We start from the raw sequence: 26,068 nt of genomic DNA on the forward strand, positions 1-26,068 counted from the left end.
AACCACAAGCAGACAGATGTTGGGAAATGCAATCTTCCCAGGGCACGAGAGTGCTCACTCTGATCAACAGTCGCCCTGGGAATTACATGTTCCAAGGCTCCTTGCATGTTGCATGTTGTAATGTGAATGCTCAGAAACAATGAGCCCTGGGGCATCTGGTCTCTGAGGGCTCATCCAGCTTTCTGCTCGTCCTGCCACTTCCCCCGGGGAAATGTTATGTATTAAGAGTAGCTGCAGTTCTCACTCAGGGCCACCAGTATGCAGATGAAGGACTGAGAACTGCAGCTCACTGATTGGTTAGCTAGTTGGGAGTTGTTATTGTTACAAGTTACTTAGTATTATATAAAGCAGCCATATACATATGCAAGTCTGTCTGTCTCCAGGAGCAGTTCTAACTGCTGTGATAAAGAGTTGTGAATCTAACAGAGCTGTGTCTTTCATCCATCATTCCCTCTATTTAACAGGAAACCCCTTCCTTAAGGCTGAATCAGAGCAAGGATCAATTGGATTTCCCCCAGATTGACGCTTGCTCCAATTCAGTGCTACAGAGCAGTTTTCCCAAAGGAAGTGGCAGGGACAAGTGGGAAACTGCTTGATCCCATGCCTTCTAGGCACGGGAGAAGCAGAAGTGTGGGTAAGCCTTAAGATTCCTGTTGCAAATACTAAGCCAGGCATAGACAAACTCCAGCCCTCCAGATGTTTGGGACTACAGTTCCCATCATCCCTAGCTAACAGGACCAGTGTCAGGGATGATGAGAATTGTAGTTCCAAACATCTGGAGGGCTGCAGTTTGCCTATATGCCTGTACTAAGCTCTTAGAAGCCCTATAAAACAACATTCCCAAGTGTCCCTGGCATTAAGATGTTACCAGTGCAACACTGAAGACACCAGAGAAAGAAAGACTCATTCCCTGTATGGGGCAGCTGCATATTCCTGCATTGCAGGGGTTGAACTAGGTGGTCCTCAGGGTCCTTTCCAACTCTATGATTCTGTAATCCTTTGATTCCAAATTCTAAGTGCAAGAACTTTTTTTGGGTGGGGGAGGGAGGGAATGCTGCAAGATTTGTAACACAGCTGAGTAGGAAAAATTCATATGTTGAGAAATGTAACTGTGAACTCAGGTGACAGCATTATTTCTAACCTTTAACACTTTCAGAGTTCAGAAAATTACATTCCCTTTCATTGTCTGCAGCCTCTGCAGGTCTGCCTGCCCTATCAATCCATCATGAGGCACATAAGACACATTGTGGTGTTCCTGGGCAAGGCTGCCATAAGTTATGCAGCAGAAGGATTTTCTAGTCCTTGCTTCTAGAGAGCTTCTGCCACTTGGGGGGTACCCAGCAGTGGGCAAGATCCACCAGCAACCTAACTTAGGGCTCATGCAGTCTTGTTGCTTTCTCCCAGGGAAACACAATATTTACCGCTGAATCAGAGCAAACGTCAATGGGGTTTTCTCCCATATTGTTACGAAGGTTTCTTGTCACCCGCAATCTCTGCCAAGCAGCAGCAAGATTCCAGGGGTTCCATGCACTCAACCAGGGTTGTCGTTTCCATTGGGGAAACTGAGTCACAGTGGAGGCTAGTTCCTTTAAGAAATATGGGGCTTATTTTAAACCTATTTGCACCTAAAGTCTTCAGTAGAGGGAGTGCAGAACATTATACCCCAATAATGTCTCTCATTGTCCCTCTCATAGCTTCAGCAAGCTTGGCTCCAGAGCTGCAGTCAGTCATGGCACCTGGTCTCTTGGTGTAGCCTCTCCAGCTAGAGCTACTTTTGCCCACTTCCTCCTCCTTGTTCTCAGAACATCTTTAGATTTCAAAAAGGACACCTGTTTTTGTGACATCATGACCCGTCACCTTGGCAACCTCCCAGATCTCCTGGTTTTGTCCACTCCTCAGAATGGTCGCTTTCTGCATTGCCAAATGCCCTTTTAATGGCCCAGTGTTTCTCAATGGCTTTGCACTTAGCTAGCCTGGCCAGGCTGGTTTGCATAAACTAACCAAGGAATTCCTAGTCTGGCACAGTTCTGCAGCTTGCATTTCCCCCCCACATGTGCCAAATGTTATCTAAATACTAAAAGCTAAAGTTAAATGTACCCCTGACCATTAGGTCCAGTCGCGGACGCCTCTGGGGTTGCGGTGCTCATCTTGCTCTATAGGCCGAAGGAGCCAGCGTACAGCTTCCGGGTCATGCGGCCAGCATGACTAAGCCGCTTCTGGCGAACCAGAGCAGCACACGCAAAGGCCGTTTACCTTCCCGCTGGAGTGGTACCTATTTATCTACTTGCACTTGACGTGCTTTTGAACTGCTAGGTTGGCCGGAGCAGGGACCGAGCAACGGGAGCTCACCCCATTGCGGGGATTCACACCGCCGACCTTCTGATCGGCAAGCCCTAGGCTCTGTGATTTAGACTGCTGTTTATTAATTTCAATTTTTCATTAACACACTCTGGTACTCTAGATCTATGGCATTACCAGCTTCTTACAGAAGACCAGAAACTGTCACTGATTGCTGGTTTGAAGTTAAGCTTGCTGAAGTTATGGGAGGGGCAACAAGAGACACTATTGGGGTATAATGTTCTGCACCCCCTCCATGGAAGACTTCAGGTGTTAAATATGTGTAAAATAAACCCTATATTTCTTAAAGACATTAGATTTGGCTGTGCCTTGGTTTTCCCAGTAGAAACACAACCCTGGGTGAATGCATGGAACCCCTGGAATCTTGCTACTGCTTGCCAGAGATTGCAGGTGGTGCAGAACATTCATAACCACATGGTCATTCCAGACTCTCATTTGAGCAGAATTTATAGAGAGTGTTGTCAGTGCCAAATGGATTGCTGTAGCAAACCTTCATTGTTATGTCAGCTTCTTGCGAATGCTCCTTGTATGCTGCCTTCAGTCATTCTGATGGTGATGAATGGCATGTGATCCCATGAATTTAATGGTTGCCTCTCAAGTGACATGTACTTCCTCAGTGCCCGTTCGTGTTTCACTTCAGTGCTATGTACTAGGAAATCCCACATGCCAGTCTCACTTTTCTCAGTGTCCATTGACAGATTGCAGTGTTTGAATAAGAAAGAGCATTATCTTCAAGTGGTTGTGAATCTCTGCTTCTCGTTTGCCCTCTGCCAGGTTAAACATTTGCAGTGCTGTCAGGGGTTTCCTCTGCCTTGAACAGGGAACTGTGAGGTCCGAGGTTGAGGCCTTTGTTTGGTGAGTTCTGCCAAAGGCTAAGACCTCTGTGTCCTCATCATTGTGGAACAGCCTCTGTGATTGATTGGGAGGCTGAATGAAGCCTCTAGATTGGTCAGGCCCAGGATAAATACTTGAAGAATTGTATTCTGCCTCTGCAACAGAACAGTATCTTGTGCCTTCTCTACTTCTGGCTACCAGATTGGAAAAATTGACAGATTTGCCTATCCTTTTGATAGTGACATAGACCAGAGGCCTAGAAAGTCCTCACGTGCCACCTCCCAGGGCACTGAGCCCAGGGCATTGAGCAGGAATGAATGAATGGATCTTTATTTGTGTTCAGCCATCGGCCATAGCAATAAATCAACGATACGATATACAAAGAATAGACATAAAAAGTAAATTATATAAAATACACTTTAGGGTTTTTAATCAATAGTCAAATAGTGGCTCTTATTCTGATTGCTCCAGCTAAAAAATCTTGCAGCCTTTGCTGTCACCTGCTCATCTGAGCAGGACTTTAGGGCAGAAGTCTACAGCTCCACTCAATGGAATGAGTGGGAGGACCTGCTAGTGTAGCAAGCCTGACTTCTTTATTGCTTCAGACAGCACAATATGTTGGGTCTGCCCTGGAAAAGCCTAATTCTCTCTACACTCTCCTGAACTTATCTCCTTCTGAGCTGGGCTACTTCTTCTCTCACACACACCCTGGGAAGCACCATAGCTCAGTGGTAGAGGATCTTCTTTGCACTGAGAAGGTCCCTGGCCCAGTCTGTGACACCTCCAGGTAGGGATGGGAAAGGCTGCTGCCTGGAACCCTGGAGAGCTGATGATCAGGGTAGACTTGGTTGAGCTGGAAGGGCCCCGTAGTCTCAGTATAAGGCAGCTTCCTATGTCCTTATCCATCTGCACACCCAACAGCACAAGATTGGAACTGTTGTGGCTTCTTTGTTGTTGTGTTCCCAAACAACAGAAGGAACTTTATAGTTCTTTCCCAGCTGAATACTTGAAATGTGTGGGCAGCAGGAAAGTGAAGATCAGTGATGGGAAGGATCTGGAGATAAATATGTTTTCTGTAAATTTTTCAAAGTTATAGTCCACAACAAGATTCTCGTGTTTATCTTTCTGGGGCTACAGGAGCATATGGCAGGCTTATTTCTGTCTGTATGCCAAATTCTATTATCTGTTTGCAGAACACTTTTATTGCCTCCCCAACCACACTAAATATTTACTTTTTCACTTTCTTAGCTTTTACCCCCTTTGCTTTCTTAAACTCAGTTGACCTTTCTATATATTTTTATTAGCTCTTGGCCCGCATTTTTCAAAACCTGTGTGTGTGTTTACAAAACCAGTATGGCTTCTAAATAACAATTTCAACTCAGAACTTATATTTTCAGATTCTTGGAATGGGTCCATTTGGCAAGCCAATGGAAGGAATCAGAAATACCCAACTGGAGTGATCTGGGTGCCCAAGGGAGTGGAGGAATTTGCAGTTGATTGAATTGATCACTTTGTATTGAGTAGAATTCTTCGCTACTCCTGCCCAAGATTACCACTACAGAGCTATATTCCCATAACAGTGCTTTTCTCGCCTGGCCTCTTCATTCCACAACTTGAAAGTCAGAGAAACAAATACCGTACAATTTTTATTAGCTGCTACCAGTTTTAAACCAGTGGCTGAAGTTTAAATCTGGTGCAATTTTATGCTTCAGAACTCTTCTGTAAGCTGGTGATGTGCCCTGAAAGCTGGGTCAGATGTTCTTTGGATATTAATATTTACACAAGCCAGGGGTTTAACTATTTCTTCATCTCTCTCCCCACCCCCACCCAGGCAATATCTTTGTGGTCAGCCTGTCTGTGGCAGACCTGGTGGTGGCTGTCTATCCCTACCCTCTTATATTGACCGCCATCTTCCACAATGAATGGACCATGGGCGACATCCACTGCCAGATCAGCGGCTTCTTCATGGGCCTCAGCGTGATTGGCTCCATCTTCAACATCACAGCCATCGCCATCAACAGGTACTGCTACATTTGCCACAGCCTCCGGTATGACAAGCTCTTCAACCTGAAGAACACCTGCGGCTACCTTTGCCTGACGTGGCTGCTGACCCTGGTGGCTATCCTGCCAAACCTTTTCGTGGGCTCCCTGCAGTATGACCAGAGGATTTATTCATGCACTTTTGCTCAGACGGTCAGCATGTCATACACCATCACTGTGGTGGTGGTCCATTTCATCATCCCTCTCTCCATCGTGACCTTCTGCTACCTTCGGATCTGGATCCTCGTGATCCAGGTCAAGCACCGGGTGAGGCATGACTGCAAGCAGAAAGTGCGTACGGCTGACGTGCGGAACTTCCTGACCATGTTTGTGGTCTTTGTCCTGTTTGCAGTGTGCTGGGGGCCATTAAACTTCATCGGCCTGGCGGTCTCCATCAACCCTTCGAAGATCATCCCGCAGATTCCAGAGTGGCTTTTTGTGGTGAGCTACTTCATGGCTTACTTTAACAGCTGCCTCAATGCTGTGATATACGGCATTCTCAACCAGAATTTCCGGAAGGAGTACAAGAGAATCCTCCTTGGCCTCTGGAGTCCACGCCTGCTCTTTCTTGATGCCTCGAAAGGTGGGACGGAGGGGGTTAAAAGCAAGCCATCCCCGGCCGGAACAAACAACAACCAGGCTGAAATCTTATTGTAAATAGAAGGACTATTTATTCTACTCTGTCCATATGCACTATGTAAAGCTCATCTTCTACATGCTATCACAAGGGCCAAATTTGACTCGTACAAATGATTCCACCACCTTCTGTCTCATTCTCTCTCTCTTCAAACAATGGGCTTGTTATTATGCTTTGTGAGAGTCGGCTTATGGTTTCCTAGGTTCTGCTGAGAAAGAGCATACACTTTTGAAGCAAGAAGCCTTCTTTGGCCACCAGCTTACAAGGTTGCCTTGGGGCAACTGCCTTAAGCTCAACTGGACCCTTTTATCCAGGCCAGGACTCTCTGCTCTGGCTGACCAAACTCTTCAGCATCTGGGGCCAAGAGGTCTATCCCACCCTTTCAGCGAACAATGCCTGGGATTGAACCTTCTGCGTGCAATGCATGTGCTCTGCCACTCACCTGTGGGTTTATCCTCTCTCAGCATTAGTGCACACACACATGTGCGTGCACGCACACACACACACACACACACACACACACCTCATTCACATTCCCACTGAAGTCATGGATTTGTGTAAAGATTTGCAGGATGGTGCTTGCCTGTCTTGTTGTTCTCTTCAATGCTGCTTTCCACAGTGTGCCTGATCGATCTGGGATGCGTGTGCTGCACATATGCGATGACTCCCTAAGACAAGAAGCATTCCTAGAAGGGTGCATACAGCCTTGAGAATGTGCTACTTTGTGCATTGTCCTTCTCTGTAGTGTTCTACCGACAGATGTGCCACGTTCTGCTCCTTCTGGTGTGCCTCTGCTGGAGTGTGCAAAAGCTCTAGGCCGCATGACCAACTTTGCGCTATATTAGATTACTGTATGTGTTAACCAGTGTTTTGCCACCAACCTGATGATATATCTCCAGCAATTCTTCTTTAAAGCTTAGCAACAAAGAGCTGTGTCCTTGCCAGACTGGATACATTAGTGTGCCATGAGATGGCTGCTAATGTGGCATGCAAGGTGAATTACAGACCATTAAGGGCTCATGTAACCTCACAGCAATCATCCTGGAAGGAGGCTGCCCATTGGGCTTCTGTATGAGCCACTGTTCTCAGCTTTTCCAATACAGAGGTATGCCCAGAACAGTGGCTTGTACAGTAAAACAGTGAGGATGAGCTCACCTGTAGAAAGGCTGTTTTATTTATATATGCTCTTAAGAACAAACCTTTTGCAATGTATTATTTAAGTGTGCCTATTTTTTAAGGAAATAGCAAAAAAACAAAACATAAAAAAGGTATGCCTGTGCTGTTAAAAATTAAAGTGTCTTAACCAAAAAGCAGGACAAAAAGCAAATCAAATCAGTTTTTAACCTGCGGTTGATGGGTTGCTATTTAAATGTGAATACAGCAGTGACATGTTTAGAACAGCAGGACCTGTGGCGGTCCATCAGAATGTACCTATTCCTCAAGTGTCTAATTCAGCCCCAGCAGGGGAGGGAAGAGTCAATTTAGAAAGTTTGAAACAAAAAGCAGCTTTGTGTGGCACAGATTGGCTGGCCCTTCCCCTAATCCTTGGACCATGTTTGCATTGGTGTGGGGGTGGAGTTTGCACTTGGAAAACAAAATAAAGCCACAGATGGATGAATGCATATCTGCATGATTGCCCATGCACTGCATGTAAATATAAAGAAAGCCAGCCAGCCCTCCCACCAGAGGAATGCTGGGAAAGGGAAGACCAGTGACTGGGCTGGCATATGATTTGCTGGTATGAATACCCAGCACGACAAGTTCCAGAGCTGGGAATAATTGAGGTTCACTGGCAGCCGAGGGTTATGCTGTGGGTTCTCTCTTTATATCCAGGGCGAGGAATCTGCAGGTGTTGCTGGACTCCAACTCCCATCAGCACCAGCCAGGACAATGAATTTCTAGGATGCTATAGTCCTGGCAACATCTGGAGGTCATTTGTCTTGCTTTCTGTGATGTGTGTCTTTCTCCTAAGCAACACTGTGCCCTCTCTCTGCAAGCCCAGGTATGGGAAATCCTATCATTTGGGAAAGACCAGAAGTCTAGCTAGCTCTCCAATGTTTAATCAACAAATTGGTTGAATTAATCAGTTGAGATCAATTCTGATTGACAAAAATCAGAAATTGGGGAGAAATTGCTGTAAAATTGGAGAGCAGTTATTTTCCCATAGGAAGAAATGTATATTAGGAGAAGCTCACACACAAAAAAGGCTGATGAATTCTCATGAGGACTTTTCTTTTAAAGCAGCTCAAGCTGATTTGGAAATGTGGAAACTTGAACGAGGCTGCAGAACAGAAGAACAGAGAGAAGCTCAAATTGACAAATTTGCTGGCACTCTACCCTCAGTTATAGGAAATTTATGAGTATGGCATTGCTACAGAGGTTTTTAGAGTGCAGAAAAAATAACGGTAGGGCTCTACCTCACCTTAGACTTATAGAATTGTAGAGTTAGAAGGGACCACAAGGGCCCCCTGGCCCAACTCCCTACAATGCAGGAATCTTTTGCCCGACCAGCCTCCCCTTTGTCCATATAGATATATAATCTGCAATACAGCAGTCTTACTAAAACTTGAATTTTGAACTGGTTTACAGCCACACACACAAGGGCAAACTGCAGGTGATATTAAATACGTCTTATCTAGCCTGCAAAATGGTGTATTTGTTTTTTGTTTCTTTAAAAAATGCAATTTGCCTCAGCAAGGGGTGATAATTAATGGAACCAGAGGCTGAATGAAGGGGAGACTGAACCCTCCCCAATGTAATTCAAACAGAAAGGACAATTATAACAACAGACAAAAACTAAAATATGAAAAACAAAACCATAAAATAGGCATGCAGAATGAGTAGTTGCACACGAGTTAGAATAGCAAAGTCTAAGTAAAGGCTGTCAACTTCATCAGATTATCAAGCCTAGTTCCGGATTTGACAGGCTTGTGACAAGGATTGTATTGAAAGCAATGTTGTATATGTTGTAAAGAATTTCAAATCGTATAAAAGGTGTCTGGAGAACCTAAAGGTAAAGGTAAAGGACCCCTGATAGTTAAGTCCAGTCGCAGACGACTCTGGGGTTGCGGCGCTCATCTCGCTTTACAGGCCGAGGGAGCCAACGTTTGTCTGCAGACAGTTTTTCCGGGTCATGTAGCCAGCATGACTAAGCCGCTTCTGGCGCAACGGAATGCCGAAACCAGAGCAGCGCACAGAAACGTCGTTTAACTTCCCGCCGGAGCTGTACCTATTTATCTACTTGCACTTTGATGTGCTTTCAAACTGCTAGGTTGGCAGGAGATGGGACCGAGCAACGGGAGCTCACCCCGTCGTGGGGATTCAAACCACCAACCATCTGATCGGCAAGCCCAAGAGGCTCAGTGGTTTAGACCACAGCGCCACCCATGTCCCTGGAGAACCTAGACCTTGTTAAAATCTCAAATTATGTGTGATTTTCTCCACTGCATCTATATTCCAGAGTGAGTGGCATCAAACACTCAGTGTCAGATTTTGGGCTGGTTTCCACTGAGTTGCAATTACTATTTATGCTGCCAAGATAATATATAAGACCCATTCTTTCTGACAATATATTTACATTGGTATCCACAAAAATATTCAATAACATTAGATTTTGGCAACAAACAATAGTTTCTTTAGTAACATCTATTATTTCTGTCAAAATCAAATTCCAAAAATCTTTCACAAATGGACATTCCTACCCTAAATGAAAATATGTACAAAGTTTATTGCAACCCCTCCAACAATTAGGTGATATAGAAGAAAACATTTTTTTACCTTTGCAAAGGAGTGTGATACCATCTGTGTAATAATTTTAAGAAAAAAACGGAAACAGATTTTAAGGGTCACAATTCCCAAATTTTATTCCAATCCTTGGGAATACAGTCATACCTCGGGTTGAAGTAGCTTTGGGATAAGTATTTTCGGGTTGCGCTCTGCGGCGACCCGGAAGTAACGGAGCGTGTTACTTCCGGGTTTCGCTGCTTGCGCATGTGCAGATGGTCTAAATGGCATCATGCACAGAAGCGGCGAATCGCAAACCGCGCATGCGCAGACGTGGGTTGCATTAGCTTCTGAATGTGGATGGGGCTCCAGAACGGACCCCGTTCACATCCAGAGGTACCACTGTAATTTGTGTGCCAGTATCTAGTTCCCATATCCATAGATCCATAAGCTAGAGTACAATTTAGAAACTAATCATTCCACCTCCATTATGCTTAATAAATTTTAAAATCGCCTTAAGAGTCTCAAAGCTTGTATTTTTAAATGTTCTTTTGTACTAAAAGTATGAATTTGATTAAAATCTAGTTTGTGTAAATGTTTGACAAAGTTAATGTTATCAGGTTAATAGATATTGGTTGATTATTCGTATATAAAACTTGTAATGTGTCTAAACCTTTGGATTCCCAGTGTTCAGATTGCCTTGCTGGAAAAAAATCTGGGTGGTACGATAATAGGATTAATGGAGACATAATAGGTGCAAATTTACATTGTCAGATTGTCCATATTTGGATAGTACAATTAGTAAATGGATTTGTTAAAGAGTTCAATTGATTTGGTTTAAGATCCTTAAATGCAAGAGCTTGTTAATGAGAGATGTTTGGAAAGTTTAATTTCAGTGTCTATTCTGTGTTGATTCAGTTCCCCTTTTATTATATATAATAATTGTCTCAGTTGAAATGCAGAGCAGTAGAAATATAAATTAGGTGTACTCCATTCATTGGATTTAGCTCTGCTTAATAAAAAAAGGATTTACCTTGGTCTAGGTTTTCGGTTTTGGAAAATAAAAGTCATTATTGTAAGTTGCCGTGTTTTCAATCATTTATAAGGTTTGGAATAAAAATAGAAAGCAAGGTTAAAAACACCTTTTGAATTGTAGCTGCTCTACCCAAAGTTGAGAGATTTTTGGTTTTCCACATTTTTATTATATGTTCGTAATTGGATTATAGTTCATGTGAAATAATGTATGCATGTGTGAATTGCTAAATATTTGATTGATTTGGCACATGTTGTAATTTTAGACATATCATAAATTAATTTTTGAATTTTAGGTCCTAAATTTATTTTTTAAATGGTTCATTTAGAGAAGTTGACTGAGCAACCAGGCAGAGAAACCAGACAGATTGCACTGAGTTAGAAAACACCTCCTTTTAAGCTAGTATTTGTGCAGAGGGGAGAGAATGCCTATGCAGGATTTCCCCCCCAAAGTCAATGCCAATTTTAGAAGAAGAATTCTCATAAGGACTTCAGTAGAGCTAAGAAAGGAAAGAGTTAGATTCTTTCTCTACCCCTGGTCTGATAACTACAGCCCTCCGGGCTGATGCAATCTAGCTTTGTTTTGGTTCTGTTTTTTTTTTAACCAGGCAGGTTCGAATGAGATTTGTAATTTAAAAATTCCATAACACAGTAAAATAGTGACTACATAAATACAAATCAGATAAGTGGAATATGGATCCTCTCTTAAAAGTAATTATTAGCCCTTACAGACTGTAGCTCCTCCCAGCCTTTCATCCCGGGAAACCTACCTTTCCCTGTCTCTCACCCAGGGTCCTCCATAAATCATCCACCACCTCCATGAGTATACAGTTTATAGACTTTAATAAAAGGCCCCAGACATGGAACTCCAGAAGAAGAAGAAGAAGAAGAAGAAGAAGAAGAAGAAGAAGAAGAAGAAGAAGAAGAAGAAATACCGTAAATAAAGAGAGAGAAGGCAAAAGAAATTTTAGAGAAAGATACAAAAAGAAAACTTTTGATGTTCCACCTGCCAGCTACGTAAAAGAAAGAAAAGGGATTATTAAATGCAAAGTCTCATTTAGAAGCAATTGATGTTTGGGCCTTCTGAAGAGCACTTCAGCTTGTTTGAATCAGAAGTGAATTGCCAAATGACTCTTTGGCAGCTCCCCAAACCCATCAGAGGCTGAGATATAAGAGCCCTCATTTCGCTCAATAGCTTCCTCTAGGTGTGAGGTCAAACCGAGCCAAAAGCTGGAAAGGTTATTGCTACGAGCCAGAGTTCCATGGGGCACAATCATAGAATCATAGAACTGCAGAGTTGAAAGGGACTGCAAGGGTCATCTAGCCCAACCCTCTGCAATGCAGGAATCTCAGCAAAAGCATCCCTGACAAGTTGCCACCCAACCTCTGCTCAAAAACTTCAGAGGAGGGAGAGTCTACAACCTCTTGCCACTGTCAAACAGCTCTTACTGTCAGAAGGTTTTTTCCTGATGTTTAGTTGGAATCTCCTTCCTTAGAGATTGAAGCCATTGGTTCGAGACCTACCTCCAGAGCAGGAGAAAACAAGTGGTCTGTTTTCTCCAAAGCTGATTTCCCCTCAACATATTTGAAGTAGCCTCTTCTGTGTGTATCCAGTAGCTGCTGGAGCAGGGCTTCTGTATATCATACCCATTAGTTACAAAGTGGAATGAACAATATGGCAGTGCAGGTTTTTTGCTGCATCTATAAGAACCAATGCTTGTTTGTTCTGAGCACTGTGCTCCTCCAAGTAAATGCGATCTTTAATTCATCTCTAGCACCCACCTTTTCTAGGAATCGTGCCAAACAATTGCAGCATCTCAGGAGCTGGTCACCACTAAGTGGTCTGAACAGCATACATCTCAGGACACATCAAGTAGTAACCAATTGATTTTTATTCAGAGTGCGCCTATTAAAATTAACGGGCCTAACTTAGTCATGCTCATTAATTTCAATGGGTCTATTCTGAGAAAAACTATTCTGAAGTATCACAGTAGTAAGATAATATACATAGTTTTGTGCCAGAAGCACCTGGGAGTTGGAAATGGTTGGTGCAAGGCACAATAAACCAGTGAATCTTTGTTATTAGGATCACAGATCAGCCACTAAATTACAATCAACAAATACAGTTTTACAGCTTACAGGCCAGCAAAAGACTATGTAGAATTAACAGCGCAGCAAAGTGCTAGGAAGTGTGTCTTTGTGTTGTTGCACATTCAGTCACACTAGAATGGGTTGCTAAGTGCTCATGCAGTTGGCAAGGCAATTTAAGCACCTGGTTTCTAGTAGCAAGTGCAGATGCACAGAAGTTTGCCACTTTGGTGGTGATTTAATTAGTGGAGTTTGACAGAAAGAGGGAAGGGTTAAAATTATCAGATCTGCCTGGAGGTTTGGTTTAAACAGGTATAATCAGTGCTTTTTTCCGGGGGGACCCAGGGGTACACATAACCCTAAACATGTTGTGAATCTTTGTACTTTTGTCCATTTACTGTATTTATTTCCCCCGATTTGAACTATAAAATGGTGATTTTCTGCTGTCAAAATGAGAGTACCCCTAAACATTTTTAAAGAAAAAAAGCACTGGGTATAATATATAAGGAGTGATTGTCCACATTAATATGAACAGTATAATAACACGTGCACCACTGTTTCAATGCACGATCGACTAAGACCAGACACATTGGTTGTAAGGAATGCATTAGTATCTCCCATCAAAGCAGAGGGTAAGGCGTTAAACTGGATCAGAGTAAAAGCTCTACAGCATAAGACACACTGCCCTCATTTGTTCAGGAGATGAGATTCCAGTTGATTTGCTCCTCCCTGGTCACTTTGCTGCAGTGGTGCGCTAAACCATGGTTGGCTTTAGCATGTCATCTGAACCTGGGTTCATAGTTTAGCTCTCCCAGAAAAAAACATTAGGCTTGTGTTATGTCTGGAGACAGATGAACCATGAGATTCAGATGACATGCTGAACCAAACCATGGCTTATCTCAGTGCAACACAGTGGCAAAATGGCCTTGGATTATTTTGATTGCAGCTCTACCAGTCTACAAAGGGGCTGCAGAATGCATTTCTTAATTTCAAAATCTGATTGTGATTGCTCAAAACAAGAAGATTTAATTTCTAATCCCCAGGGAGTCCAAAGTCTACCCCAGGTCCTTGGACCCTCCCACCTTGAAGTTTGGGTGGTCATGCCTGCACAACTTTTCTGAATGGGGATCAGAGCGACTCTTGGCCCAGTTGCCATGTGGATGCATGGAATCAACATTAGGGAGCCCTCTCAAAGCACCAAGTATAGGCTAAGCCCCTTGAACAGCTGGTTGTCTGGCATTCAGGAAGCACTGCAGAAAGCCCTTTGCAAGACCAATGCTCAGCACTTGCAAGGCCCAGAGCACAGGGCTTGCAAAGCTCTTTGATCTCAGTGCTTCCAAAGCACCCAACAATCCACAGGCTGTCAGGCAACTGGGAAGCACTCTGCTTTGACTTGTGTTGGTGATCTGATGTTGTTATGATGTCAGATGACTGACCAGCAGGGCATCCCACCCATTTGTTAAAAGTTGGCCGAAAGGGGCAGGGGACATAAATATCTGGCCTCTTGGGCAAAAAGGATTCCCCACCCCTGATGCGGAAGCACCCTCAAAAAAGGGTGGTGGGGTGAATATCTTGCAGTTAATGTCGGCCAAAGCTGGTGAGAATAAATTTGTGTTGACTTAACCTCAAACTCTGTTGACATCTCTGGAGAGATTTGCACAGGTCCATCCAGTGCTTTTTGCACAAGAACCCAGTAAGCCTTAATTGTTAATTAGACTCCAAAGAGCCTAGTGATTTTAGGTTAATTTATAGCTAGGACTGCAGTTTGGAATCAGTTCTTGCTTATTGCTTGTATACCAAGAAACCTGATTTTCCTTAGCACTGGTTCTCATGCACAGGTCACCTTTATTTTCTCCACATGGTTGGTGTGCTCAGAGGTAGGCAGATTTGTGGTGATCTGGACTGGTACAGGGAGACAGCCACAGAGACACCATTGATCCCAGCACTTATCTCTTTACTGATAAACAATTACATGGAACAAATAAGCAGGGCTAACATGTGTGAAATGGTCCATAAATGCCCTTTGCGTAAAACTGCTCAAAATTTTATCTATTTTTAAATTAGAGTTACAAATGAGAAAGAACAAATATGTCGCAGGGTGAAGGTAATTGCATCACACTTTTTCTTAGAGGATGCTGATGACTGTTATTTAGAAGATTTTTAAAAATGAAACAGGGGAGAACTATATATTGATCTGCACTGTGAAAAAAATTGGGAAAATGAAATTATATATTGATGTTGTGTCTACCTGAATACAGATTGTTGCCTTCAAAGTGTGATTGGTGGCTTTGTTAATAAAGATATATTTATTCCTTTTACCTAGCATGTGTCTGTTGCCTGTATTTTGTGCCTTTGGGATTACTGCTGCATTGATACAGGGGAAAGAGCCATTTGATTTTAAATCAGGGGGTCGTCATCCTCTTTAGGATCATAGGCAAGTTCTGGGTTTTTGAGCAAATGCTTCTCATATTCCTCCTCCCTCCTCCCCAAGAAACAGGGGGTGGGGGAGCAGGTACATAACACTTCATTTTTCAATGGATGATTCCAATCCTATTTGTGGGTTTCTGTCCTTAAAAAGAAATTTTATGGTAAAGACTAGTTCATTTCCAGTTCTTAGCCTGCGTATAAACAATAGCACCCCAGACTGCAGATGGGGGCTAGCCTAATATACCTCTCTGCAGAACAATACCCTCCGCATAAGACAATAACATGTCAAGATAAGATAGATAAGATAATATTTATTACGGCCATAGGCCCATACAGGTAAAAACAACACATAAGTGACAGCTTGTGCCGTGGGGGGAAAGAAAAAAAAAAAGAAAAAAGAAAAAACAGACGCTAAAACACCACGATAACAATAAAATACTATAAGATGGAAAGGCAAGTTACGCCTTAATTAGCTTGTAGCGCTCCTTGGCGTCGCTTTTGGGAGAGGACAGCGACCAGGAACCTAGCCACTTTCAGGGTCGTGTGGGAATCCTTATCCTGCAAGATTTGGGCAAGATGGAATTTTGGTGGGGTACCCTCTAGTTTCTGTATGATTGATCCCAACAAATTTGCCCGTGGCACATTGAACAAGGGGCAGGTGAACATAATGTGCTGGAGCGACTCCGGCGTCACCTTATCACATTCGCACGTGGCGGGGTCTTGGCCCTTTGAGAATCTGTGTCTCAGGACATTGGAGGGGAAAACGTTGAACCTCGCTTTGGTGAAGGCCAGTCTATGGGCAACAGTCGAAAGGGAGGAGAGGTATGATGGAACACAATAAGTTAAAGTGATACCAATGTTCTGGGGCGAACAAACACCTCCCCCCCAGCATATAATTTCGCTGTAAATCGATGTCATCCAGTCTTTGACGGATCAGTCTTTGAGCAGTGATTTGGTCTAGTTTTAGGGAATCTGAGGGAGAGATTCCATAGCTCAGGAGTTTGGCATGAATTTTACTAGTCCAAAGGCTGGAGAATTCATCTCGCCATAAGCATTGGACAAGGTAATGGTTTGGTAGTCTATGCCACAATGATAACCAGTAATTGAAGACTTGCTTCCACAGGCAAGTTTCTAAGGATGCGATCTTCAATTCTAGTCGCATGGCTGCGTTGCTTACGCACAGGGGGAGCATTAGGAGCCGACGTAGGAATTGGCTTTGCAGAGTCTCAAGGGGACATGTCAAGAAGTTTTCTGATTTCTTACAAAGATCCCAAAGAGAGTGGACAGACTCCCAAGTCTGAACTGGTACCATAGTCCTTTCAGGATGAGGAATCTAGAGTTACAATAGAGATGTTTCCGAATTACTTTGGAAACTGAAGCAGGAACAGAAATTGCCAGTTATTGCTTATTTGTCCCATCTCTAGAATGGAAATCAATCCTGCAGGGATCTTTGTTTGCTGCTGCTCCTGCTTTAGTTCACAAACAATGCTATGAGATTAACCACACTGAGTGGACCAGAATGTGGTCTAACCCCCTCCCCTTTAAATCCATATCAACGAAAAGGAAAGAACTCAATCTAAAACTCACCAACAGGTGGAACCTAACACCAAGGAAATTAGTGCTAATACACCCAGGAACCTCACCAAAATGCTGGAGAGGGTGCACCTCCACAGGCACATACCTCCACATGTGGGGGGAGTGTCCCAAAATCCAACTATTCTGGACAACAGCCATAAAAGAAATATGCAAAATAACTAAGCAAGTATTAGAAATAACCCCAGAACTGGCCCTACTAAACATCTTCCAAGATAATAATGCCCACTCACATAACAAAGAACTCATAACCCACCTACTCTCAGCAGCCAGAAACATCATAGCCAGACACTGGAAAGACTTGTCAGGTGTAAGCATGGGCCAATGGTACCAAATAGTATGGGAAACAGCCTTACTAGAAAAATTAATCAATAAACTGAAACTTGCACGGGGACAAATAGAAGATGCCTTCACCCTGGTATGGCTCCCCTTTATCACATACACAGCCCAACAAGACGACAAGAATCCACCAACAGCATACAAATCAATATGGCTGACCTGATCCAAAACGCCCACCCACCCCACACATACATGAAAACAAAGTTCACCACAGCCAATCACAAATGAACAAGCACACCCTAGGCCAATCCCCAACCTCTCTCAACACCAAAGGAACACAAGCGAATAGCAAAGAGAACCTGGACAAGCGGCACTGACACAAAACCCCACACATACATTAAGTAAAATAGAAACATCACCACCTGACCCCACCCCCACTCACCATTCCCCCTCCACCTCTTCCCCCTTTTCTTCCAAATTTAACACTAATGTCTCAACAAATGAAACTGATCTGAAGAAAATGTAACTTGAAAAAAGAGACATTGCACATACTTTTGTAAACCAAGAAATCTTTAATAAAAATACATTTTTAAAAAACAACTGCAAAATATATAAAATATTATGAGTGCTGTAACACACAACTCATCAGGAAATCAATTAAAATTTAACACAATAAAAAGAGAAACAGGAAAGAACAATGCATAATTATGGACATGTCCCACTGTTTTTCTTGTGCTGAATAGCGTAATGATAATTAATCATGTAAAAAATTTCTCAGAGGCTGAACTGCAGCAGAATAGAGACAGCTCTGCAAGAATATGGTCCAGAGCAGAAATCTATACCTTCTTGTATCAAGTCATGAAGCCTGTGGGGATCTGGTTTGAGTTGACACAGGAGAAGGGAGTAGAGAAAGGGGCTAAGTGGTGGGAACCTGGGTTGGAGGTGGGGAAATCTCCCCTTCCCACCCCAACTTCAGTTGCTTTGGAGGTGGGGAGCAGGGATGCCAGCTCTCCCCACCCACCTTCATGTGGATTGGAGAGCCCCAGTGGAGGATCATGGGAGGAGGGGGATGATCAGGTGAAGGGTGAGGTGGAGCAGGAGCCTGGACAGAAAGGTGCAGTCTTGTCTCCTATAATGAGGCTCTTTTGATTCCTCAGTTTATTTGGGACTTCAGAAAGCATGGAAAGAGTGAGGCCAGTAGACCTGGTATAGGAGTGCCAGCCTAGCCCCACGACCGTGGGTGCCTGGGGCAGCATGTATGGCCCTGGCACCGAAATTTGTGGGTGCCCGGCCCCTTCAGGGGGAATTTTGTGGGTGCTCGGGCACCTATGACCTGGTAGCACACCAGACATGCAGAACATTCTGACCTTACAATGTGCATATGGAAGTAAGAGACAGGAGAAAAAACCTCAATCCCACACTTCCCTCTCTGTACGTTCAGTCAAGGCATGCAGAGGACATTTACAAGGGATTTTTAAGCAGCTCTGTTTACTCAAGAACTGTGATTCCCTAATGCTGTCTCCAGGTGGCACTTTTAATTCTACTGTTCCATTATGTTCAGTGGGGCTTATTCCCAAGGATTGCACCCTTGGTCTTTTTGCTGCTAGTTAAATGGATTGTTTCTGCACTCTCACACACAAGGCAGGTCCTCAGATCTGGCTGGCTGCCAGCTAGAACCTCATTAAAGTTGTCTTGAGCAATTAAAAAGGGATTGTAGCCATTAGCATTTATGAATATTTACGGCTGATGGCATTATGTAGCTATTTGGGTGTGAATGTTGAATGTTTTAATGATCATGGAGTTTGCTTTAGTTCTTGCGAATATATTCTGTTGATAAACTGCACTGCGAAGAACAATAAACATAAAGGTGGAGATTTAAACTGCACTTCAAACGTTGCACTCCGACCACTCACCAAATTATACAGAGTTTTAAAAACACAGCAGATCAAGAAAATATTATTCATGTCTATCCGGTTGTTTGAATACCAGTTAGGTCAGCCTTCTATCTGGAGCATTCCAGATGTTGCTCATCTACAACCCCCATCAGCCCCAGCCAGCATGGCCAATGGTCAGAGATGATGGGAGTTGTCATTCAACAACATCTGTAGGCCTGGAAGTTCCTAACGGGTGTCCTTCCTCAACATTCCGTGCTTACTTGAGATCTAGGATCAAGCTCAATCCTTCTCAGGCTGTTGTTTTTTAAAATTTGCAAATGAACGAGCACTCTGAATACATGAGGAGTCACCACTCTTAAGTCTGCAGAAATCACAACCTTGTCTGTTAGTTTTGCCCAGTTTTGCTGTCCTGATGATCTTCAGATGACCTCTGTATTACAACTTCATCCCCATTTGCACAAAGCTTACATGAAAGACAGGCTATATCAGATCTTTATAGATTTGTCTGCAGGCAGGTTATGCAAAACTGCACTCATCCTGATTTGCTTATGGAGGTGGTTATACGTCTTCCTGTTAATCATTAATTCATGCCACATCTTTCAAAGCATTTCCCCATCACTTTCCTACCTGCAAATACCTGTTGCTTTAAAAAAGGGGGGGGGGGTTGTTGCAGTAGCATGACTGAACACTTTAATCTGCTTTAATTGCACAAACCAAAATTCCCCAATGTGTGGTCGAATCCTTCGCACAAAATACTGACAGCCTGGAGGTGTCACATGTTTGCTATTAGATATAGGAATGATGAATATTTAAGTTTGGATTCCAAACCTTCATTTGTCTTCCCCACTTTTGTAATTTTCCTTTGTTTATTACTGCAGGATAAACAGTAGCAATTATTACATTATTTAATCACTTGCCTTTAATACAATATTTATTTTACCTATTTACTACCTTTTAAGAAATCCAAAATTGTTCTATGGTTATGCTAGATGTCAAACTGTTCAATTATAAGAGTACATAGCAGCTGAGAACCTGCACAAGCAACGCTGACACAAAACCCCACATATATTAAGTAAAAGAGAAACATCACACCTGACCCCACCCCCACTCAGCTTTCCCCCCTCCACCTCTTTCCTCCTATTCTTCCTAAACAAATGAAACCGATTTGTAAAAAAAAAAAAAGGTACATGGGAAAAAAATAGGAGAGACATTGCACATACCTTTGTAAATCAAGAAAATCTTTAATAAAAATACATTTTAAAAAAGATAGAATTATAAGAATACATGTTCCTAAGATATAAATGATGTTCAATACATACTTTTTAATGAAAGCTGGCTTATCTAGGAAGGGATACAAAACACAGAAAGTGTGCACTTACACTCAATTCTGTGAGAGGTTTAATTATTATTAAAAGCAAGCTCGCGGGCAGTATCAATGCCTGTCAACAGATATTGGAAGCAAAGGATGATCTAATAATCCAAAGGTAATTAGAGAAAAACAAAAGTATTGCAGATGGCTTGCTATGGAAGCCATTTCAACAATTATATGAAGAGACAAAAGAGAGCTTGATGAATGAAAATGGGCTCAGTTGTGGTATGGTGATGAATTTAGATGCTGGCATCAGCCCAGCTGGACACATATATGAGGCTGAACGTTGTGCCTTATTCACTTTCTTCACTGGGCACCCGTGGCTTTATCATATCACTTTCTCCCCCCAAACTGCTCTTTGGGGGACCTTTGGCCCATCAGATGTTGCTGAACTACAACTCCCATCAGCCCCAGCAAGAATGGCCAATGGCCAGGGATGGTGAAGGTTGTAGTTCAGCAATATCTGGAAGGCCAAAGGTCCCTCACACCTGCTTTACTGTAACAAGGGGCCTGCTCTTAGCACAACTGTACGGCTAGGCAAAAGGCTTTACTCTAAGCAAATGTTCAAGTTGCTGGCGCTTCCAGGAGGTAGACTGACGCAGCCACTTCAAGCAGTGGAATCCAAGTAGCATGTCCAAAGAAGCAAGGAAAAGTGGTTGGGTTGGGTTCCAGTGAGATTTCGTGAGACCCTGCAAAATTTCATGGCTCACATGTGTCTGGGGCAGATCTTTGAAACTAATGAAAGCTTAAGCTTCCGGGCCTCTGATCTCAGAGGGGCCCCAGAAGCCCCTGCTTAACATTTTTGGGTCTAGTAGACCCAACTGGAGTCACACTGAATAGAGTGAAACTGATTCATTTTGTGTTGTATATATTTCAACAATCCCAAAGTTTGACAGTCAGTAGCACAGATACGGCAAAGTGTGGTGATCAGCCATGGAACCCCATTGAAGAAGGGAACAGTGGTTGCCCAGGCCTCGCTACTGCTTGCAAAGGGGTCCCCAGGACAGTTCAAGTTTCAGGGCCCCCAAAATGTAGTTCTGCCACTGCTTGGGTCTCAGGAAGGTTGCACTCACCAGACCCTGGAAGGAGCTGCTGTGCAACCTCAGTGCTTTGGCGGGGTGGCAACTCACAAGGCAACACCTTCCTGTTTCGCCTCAGGTGGCAGAATGGGCTGGGCTGCCCTTGCCCTGGGGGAGCTGTTGAGAGTGTAAGCATTGTGTACCACAGGTGTATCTCTGTCTCCACTAGTGCAGTGACATTCATGCCATATCATCAGGTTACTCAGATTTAGGGTTGCAGCTGATGATTGGTCATCAACACCTTTGTTCTTCTTAACAGCGTCTCTCCCAGCAGATACCTCATCTAGAAAAACCAGCTTAGCCTTCATTTTTACACTGCTAAGCGATATTGCACTAACATTATTTCAGGGCTCCTTGGACACATAGGAAGCTGCCTTCTATCAATTCATACCATCAGTCCATCTAGTTAAGTACTGTCCACACTGACTGGCAGCAGCTCTCCAGCATTTCAGGCAGTGGACATTCCAGCCTTACCTGGAGACACCAGGGATTGAACCTGGGACCTTGTGTATGCCAACCAGATGCTCTGCCACTGAGCTACAGCCCTTCCCCCTACAGCAGCCCTGTATGGTAGGTCAGTGTTATTATCCCCAGGTGACCAATTTCTTGAGAGTACGTCCAGCTGAACACAGTGTGACATATTTACAAATCAATAGGCATAGGATCAAGATAGTTGCTTGCTTAAGTCCAACCACTGTATCCACAGCTGAGATTATTTTTGAGCTAGGAACTTCAAACCTCACATTCTTAGCTACTACTCTGACCAGCTCTCAGTGATTCATTGTGTATACGCACATTTATTACAGTTCATAGAAAGTGCAGAGTTAAATAATTACCAAATTAGGTTGATTCCTCCCCACCCCTCCAGGCTGGCTAAAGGCCACTGTAACTATTCCTGTGCTTTGTATGTTCTTTACCATGGTCAGAATGTGGTATCGAACCATTTGCTATCTCATCTCCTATTCACATATTTGGAACAATATCTCTTCCATAAGATCCCTTCCAGAAGGGATCAGAGATCAGAGTGGAGATTGTAGGCTCATTTCTTTCCTCTGTAATTCATGGTGTTTGTTGGAACTATATGAATATCCCCCCACCCCACCCCCCAAAAAGATCCAGTGGCCGAGCTGCAATGCTTTTGCTGTTCCTTGAGTTATGCATCTGTCATATTTAAAAAGCGTAATTCTTTCCCTCTCGCTCTCCTCCTCTTCCTATGAAGTATGACCTTAAAGGTCTACCATCACTTTTTTCTTCTGATGTGTCAGCAGCTAATGTTTCAGACAGCCAAAGGTGAAACCTCATTCCTAAGACAACGTCAGCTTTGATTTCGCTGACTCCTTATATGAGCATTGCTTCAACCAAAGCCATCAAATATTTGTCTGCTTTTTCTTTTTTGCTGTTCCAAAGAGTTTGTTAACTGAGTTGCAGAGAACTGTTGCTTGAGGGCTGAGCCATATTAATTACAAATAAAATTGCTTTGCACCAGGGCAGAAAATGACACAGATTAATTTGTAGAGCAGTTTACAAGCAGCATTCTCGAAGACGTCTGCTCTGCAAAATACTGAAATCAATGGGAAAGATAGAGCAGAAGAACACCAAACATTGAATGCCCATTCAACACACGTCTAAAGCAGATGGCATCACCAAAAAGAATCATGGGAACAGTAAGCAAGGGAAATGGTAGCCCCTGTGAGGGGAAAATTATGGTCCGGTCCCCAGGATTCTTTGCGGGGGAAGCCATGTGCTTCGAAAATGCACAGAATGTGCTTTAAATGCATAGTGTAAATCCTTCCATAGTTCTTGCATAAGGAGAAGGATGGGTTTTTAAAGTGGTTTCATTCCAGAGATATCAACCATTGGCATAGGATGGGGAAAGCAGAGGAGCGGTTGCCTTGGACACAACATTGTTAGCAAAACGTGAACACCCTGTGCTGCCTCAATACAGCTGCGTGCTTCTGTAGCTGGTCTCTACTGAAAAAAGCTTCTCCAGTACGTGACATCTCCAGACAACAGAACAACTCCTCTTTTCTTGTTTCTGTGGCTGCAATCTCCTGGGTGACACATACACTATTAGGCAGTTGAATGCGCATGTGAACTCTGCCCGTTTTCCTCCCTCCCACCCCCACCCCCGTGCACTGGCAACCCACACTTTGCCACTGGTACAACCACCATTTGGAGGAAGACCATTTTGCACAGGCCATTGCCGTTTCACGTACAAACATACTCAGACCCTGGGATTGGCATCTGACCCTCTCTGTGAGTCTCCTTCCAAGGGTGCTCAGAGGGTGGTAACATGAAAATTGGCCTTTTCTGTGGTAGCAACGCCCCCCCTCCAACTTGCAGAATGACCTCCCTAGGAAGCTGGACTGGCATTAACTTTGCCAATCTTGCAGTGCCAAGCAGAGGCATATTATTCTCTCAGGTATTTGGATAGCCCTGGTGGTCAGGCTGTTGAGGTTTAGGCTGTGTGGAAGGAATGTGTGTTTTGTGCTGACAGAGGTGCTGATTCCTGCCCCCCTTTGATGAACACTTTTAGTACTTTGCATTGTTTTATTGAACTTCTTAATGCATTTTGAATTTATTACTGTGAAATGCTTTGGCATACCCTTGGGTGTGTGAAGCGATGAATACATATTCAGAGTAGAAAGAAGAGTGCAGAAAAAGAGAAGATGTGTGGCAATTAATAAAATGAAATGAAAGTGTCTTCCTGGGTGTAAATAGACAGTTATTCTGGAGAGCTGGTTTTCAACTTGTAAGGTCCAGCAGCACTACCACCCTGCACAGAAATCAAGAATCGGGTCCCATAATGCATGTTTAGGGTAAAGGCATGTCCCAGGTGTGAAAATGTTTAAGACTGCTGCTCTAGATGATTTGACTTCTTGGTTAATCCAACTCTGAACACCTCCAGCATTTACAATTTCCTAAACGCTGAGCAACAGAATTTTAGTCAGGGGTAGGGACACCCAGTGAAAGGAACTGACAACAGATTCAGGATTGACCAAGAAGAAAATGCTCCTTTATGCACCACATAGCGCAGCACCAAATTCAGGCTCTATGAAGGCCCCCATCATAGAATCATAGAGTTGGAAGGGACCCTGAGGGTCATTCTAGCCCAGGCACAGGCAAACTCCAGCCCTCCAGATGTTTGGGACTACAATTCCCATCATCTCTAACAGGACCAGTGGTCAGGGATGATGGGAATTGTAGTCCCAAACATCTGGAGGGCCGGAGTTTGCCTGTGCCCATGGTAATCACAACCATGCCACCTCAGTCACACACCCTTCTTGATTATTTTATAATTATACAACAACAGTTAGGGATGTATTGCAACGATCAGTGTGTCTCTCCATGTGCTGCCTCTCGGCTAGATCTATTTTCTGTGTTCATGCAAGGGTAAATGATTTGGAGTGCTCTAATATCCTATTTTGGAGTGGCTTCAGTTGTGTTTTCCTTGAAGTTCCGTTGTACAGAACAGAACTTGCACGCCATTCCCTGGAAACTGAAGCACCTTGTGTTGCCAGTGGTTTTAAAATTCTTCGGAGCATATAGAACAACTGCTCCATCATGCTGCACACCTTCTCCAGAGGGACCCTAGGAACCAATCCTCAGTGGCTGACTCACTTCCTTTCACTCTGATTGGCTCCAATCAGTACAAAACGTACCGTGGTAAGCTTCCTCTCTCAAGCTGACTGGGTGGCTCCGGGGCATTGGAGACCATGCTGCAGAAATAGTAATGCATCTTTGAATGCTCGCAACCCCAGACCACTGCACCTTTGCTTGTGTGGCATGGATATGGAACCAGTGACCCTAGATGCTACTGGACTCTAGCACCCAGCATAACTGGCCAGGGATCAGGGATAATTGGAGTTGTACTTCAGCAAGACTTAGAGGGCCACAAGTATCCTCTCCCCTCTGGTTTTAGTGGAAGAAGGTGAAGGGCTTCTCAGCTGGGAGTTTGAATGCTTTCCGGAGTTAAGACAATATATGCTACCTTTCTAAGTTGGATCTGTTTGGTGTAGAATTTATGTGTGACATCACTTCTGGTGGGCTTGGCTCTTGCCCAGATAATGTCTTTGTGATGGATAAAGCTGCAGTTGCCACTTTGGGCTTGTGACAGAGGATTCACACGGACTGTTCAATTCTCTAAATGAGTTTTGAAGGTAATGAGCAACATAAAAGTTTTATGTGGGTCATTTCCTTCCCATTGCAGGTTTTGAAATAGCGTCAGACTAAGAGAGTGGCTGTTGTCTCTAAGAACCAGAGCCAGAATGGGAGCAAAAGGTAACAAGTACAAAAGATAATCCAAAGAAGTTGCTTTATCGCAGGTCAGACCTTGGGTCCACCAAAGTCAGTATTGTCTACAGTGAGTGGCAGCAGCCCACCAGGATTTCAGACAGAATTATATTCCAGCCCTGTCTGAGGATGCCAGGGATCAAATCTGGGGACTTTCACATGCAAAGCAGATGTTCTACTACTGAATTATGGCCCCTTGGTTAAATCACAACAGTTACACCCTCCATCAGAGTTAAGCAACAGCGAATTAGTGCAGTGGGTGAGGGTTAAACTAGATGTTAACAGACATAGGTAGCAATCTCTCAATGGCTAAAAAGTAAGAAAAACTCCAATTGGAAGTGGAAGAAGGGACTGAATGCACAACCCTTTCCCTCTGATTATTTTGGATCTGAAAATTTCCCTTCCTCAGTTGCTTTTCCAC

The 26,068-nt window shown here is 43.6% G+C and overlaps 1 protein-coding gene and 1 long non-coding RNA gene across 6 annotated transcripts in view; one reads left to right on the forward strand and one right to left on the reverse strand.

The window, feature by feature from the left end:
- GPR50 (G protein-coupled receptor 50) overlaps positions 1-10,919 on the forward strand; it is a gene marked incomplete at its 5' end in the record, with an annotated part of 74,170 nt that extends 63,251 nt beyond the window's left edge. For both annotated transcript variants that reach the window (XM_083486573.1, XM_083486572.1), the window contains one exon: positions 5,024-10,919. In XM_083486573.1, the coding sequence (XP_083342699.1) occupies positions 5,024-5,889 (866 nt within the window). In that variant the 3' untranslated portion in view covers positions 5,890-10,919. The remainder of the gene's footprint in view (positions 1-5,023) is intronic.
- LOC310698897 overlaps positions 1-26,068 on the reverse strand; it is a 123,089-nt gene that overhangs the window by 19,478 nt on the left and 77,543 nt on the right. The window lies entirely within an intron of this gene.

The sequence above is a fragment of the Podarcis liolepis genome, assembly GCF_965112155.1.
Source record: "Podarcis liolepis genome assembly, chromosome: Z".
NCBI classification, from domain to species: Eukaryota; Metazoa; Chordata; class Lepidosauria; order Squamata; family Lacertidae; genus Podarcis; species Podarcis liolepis.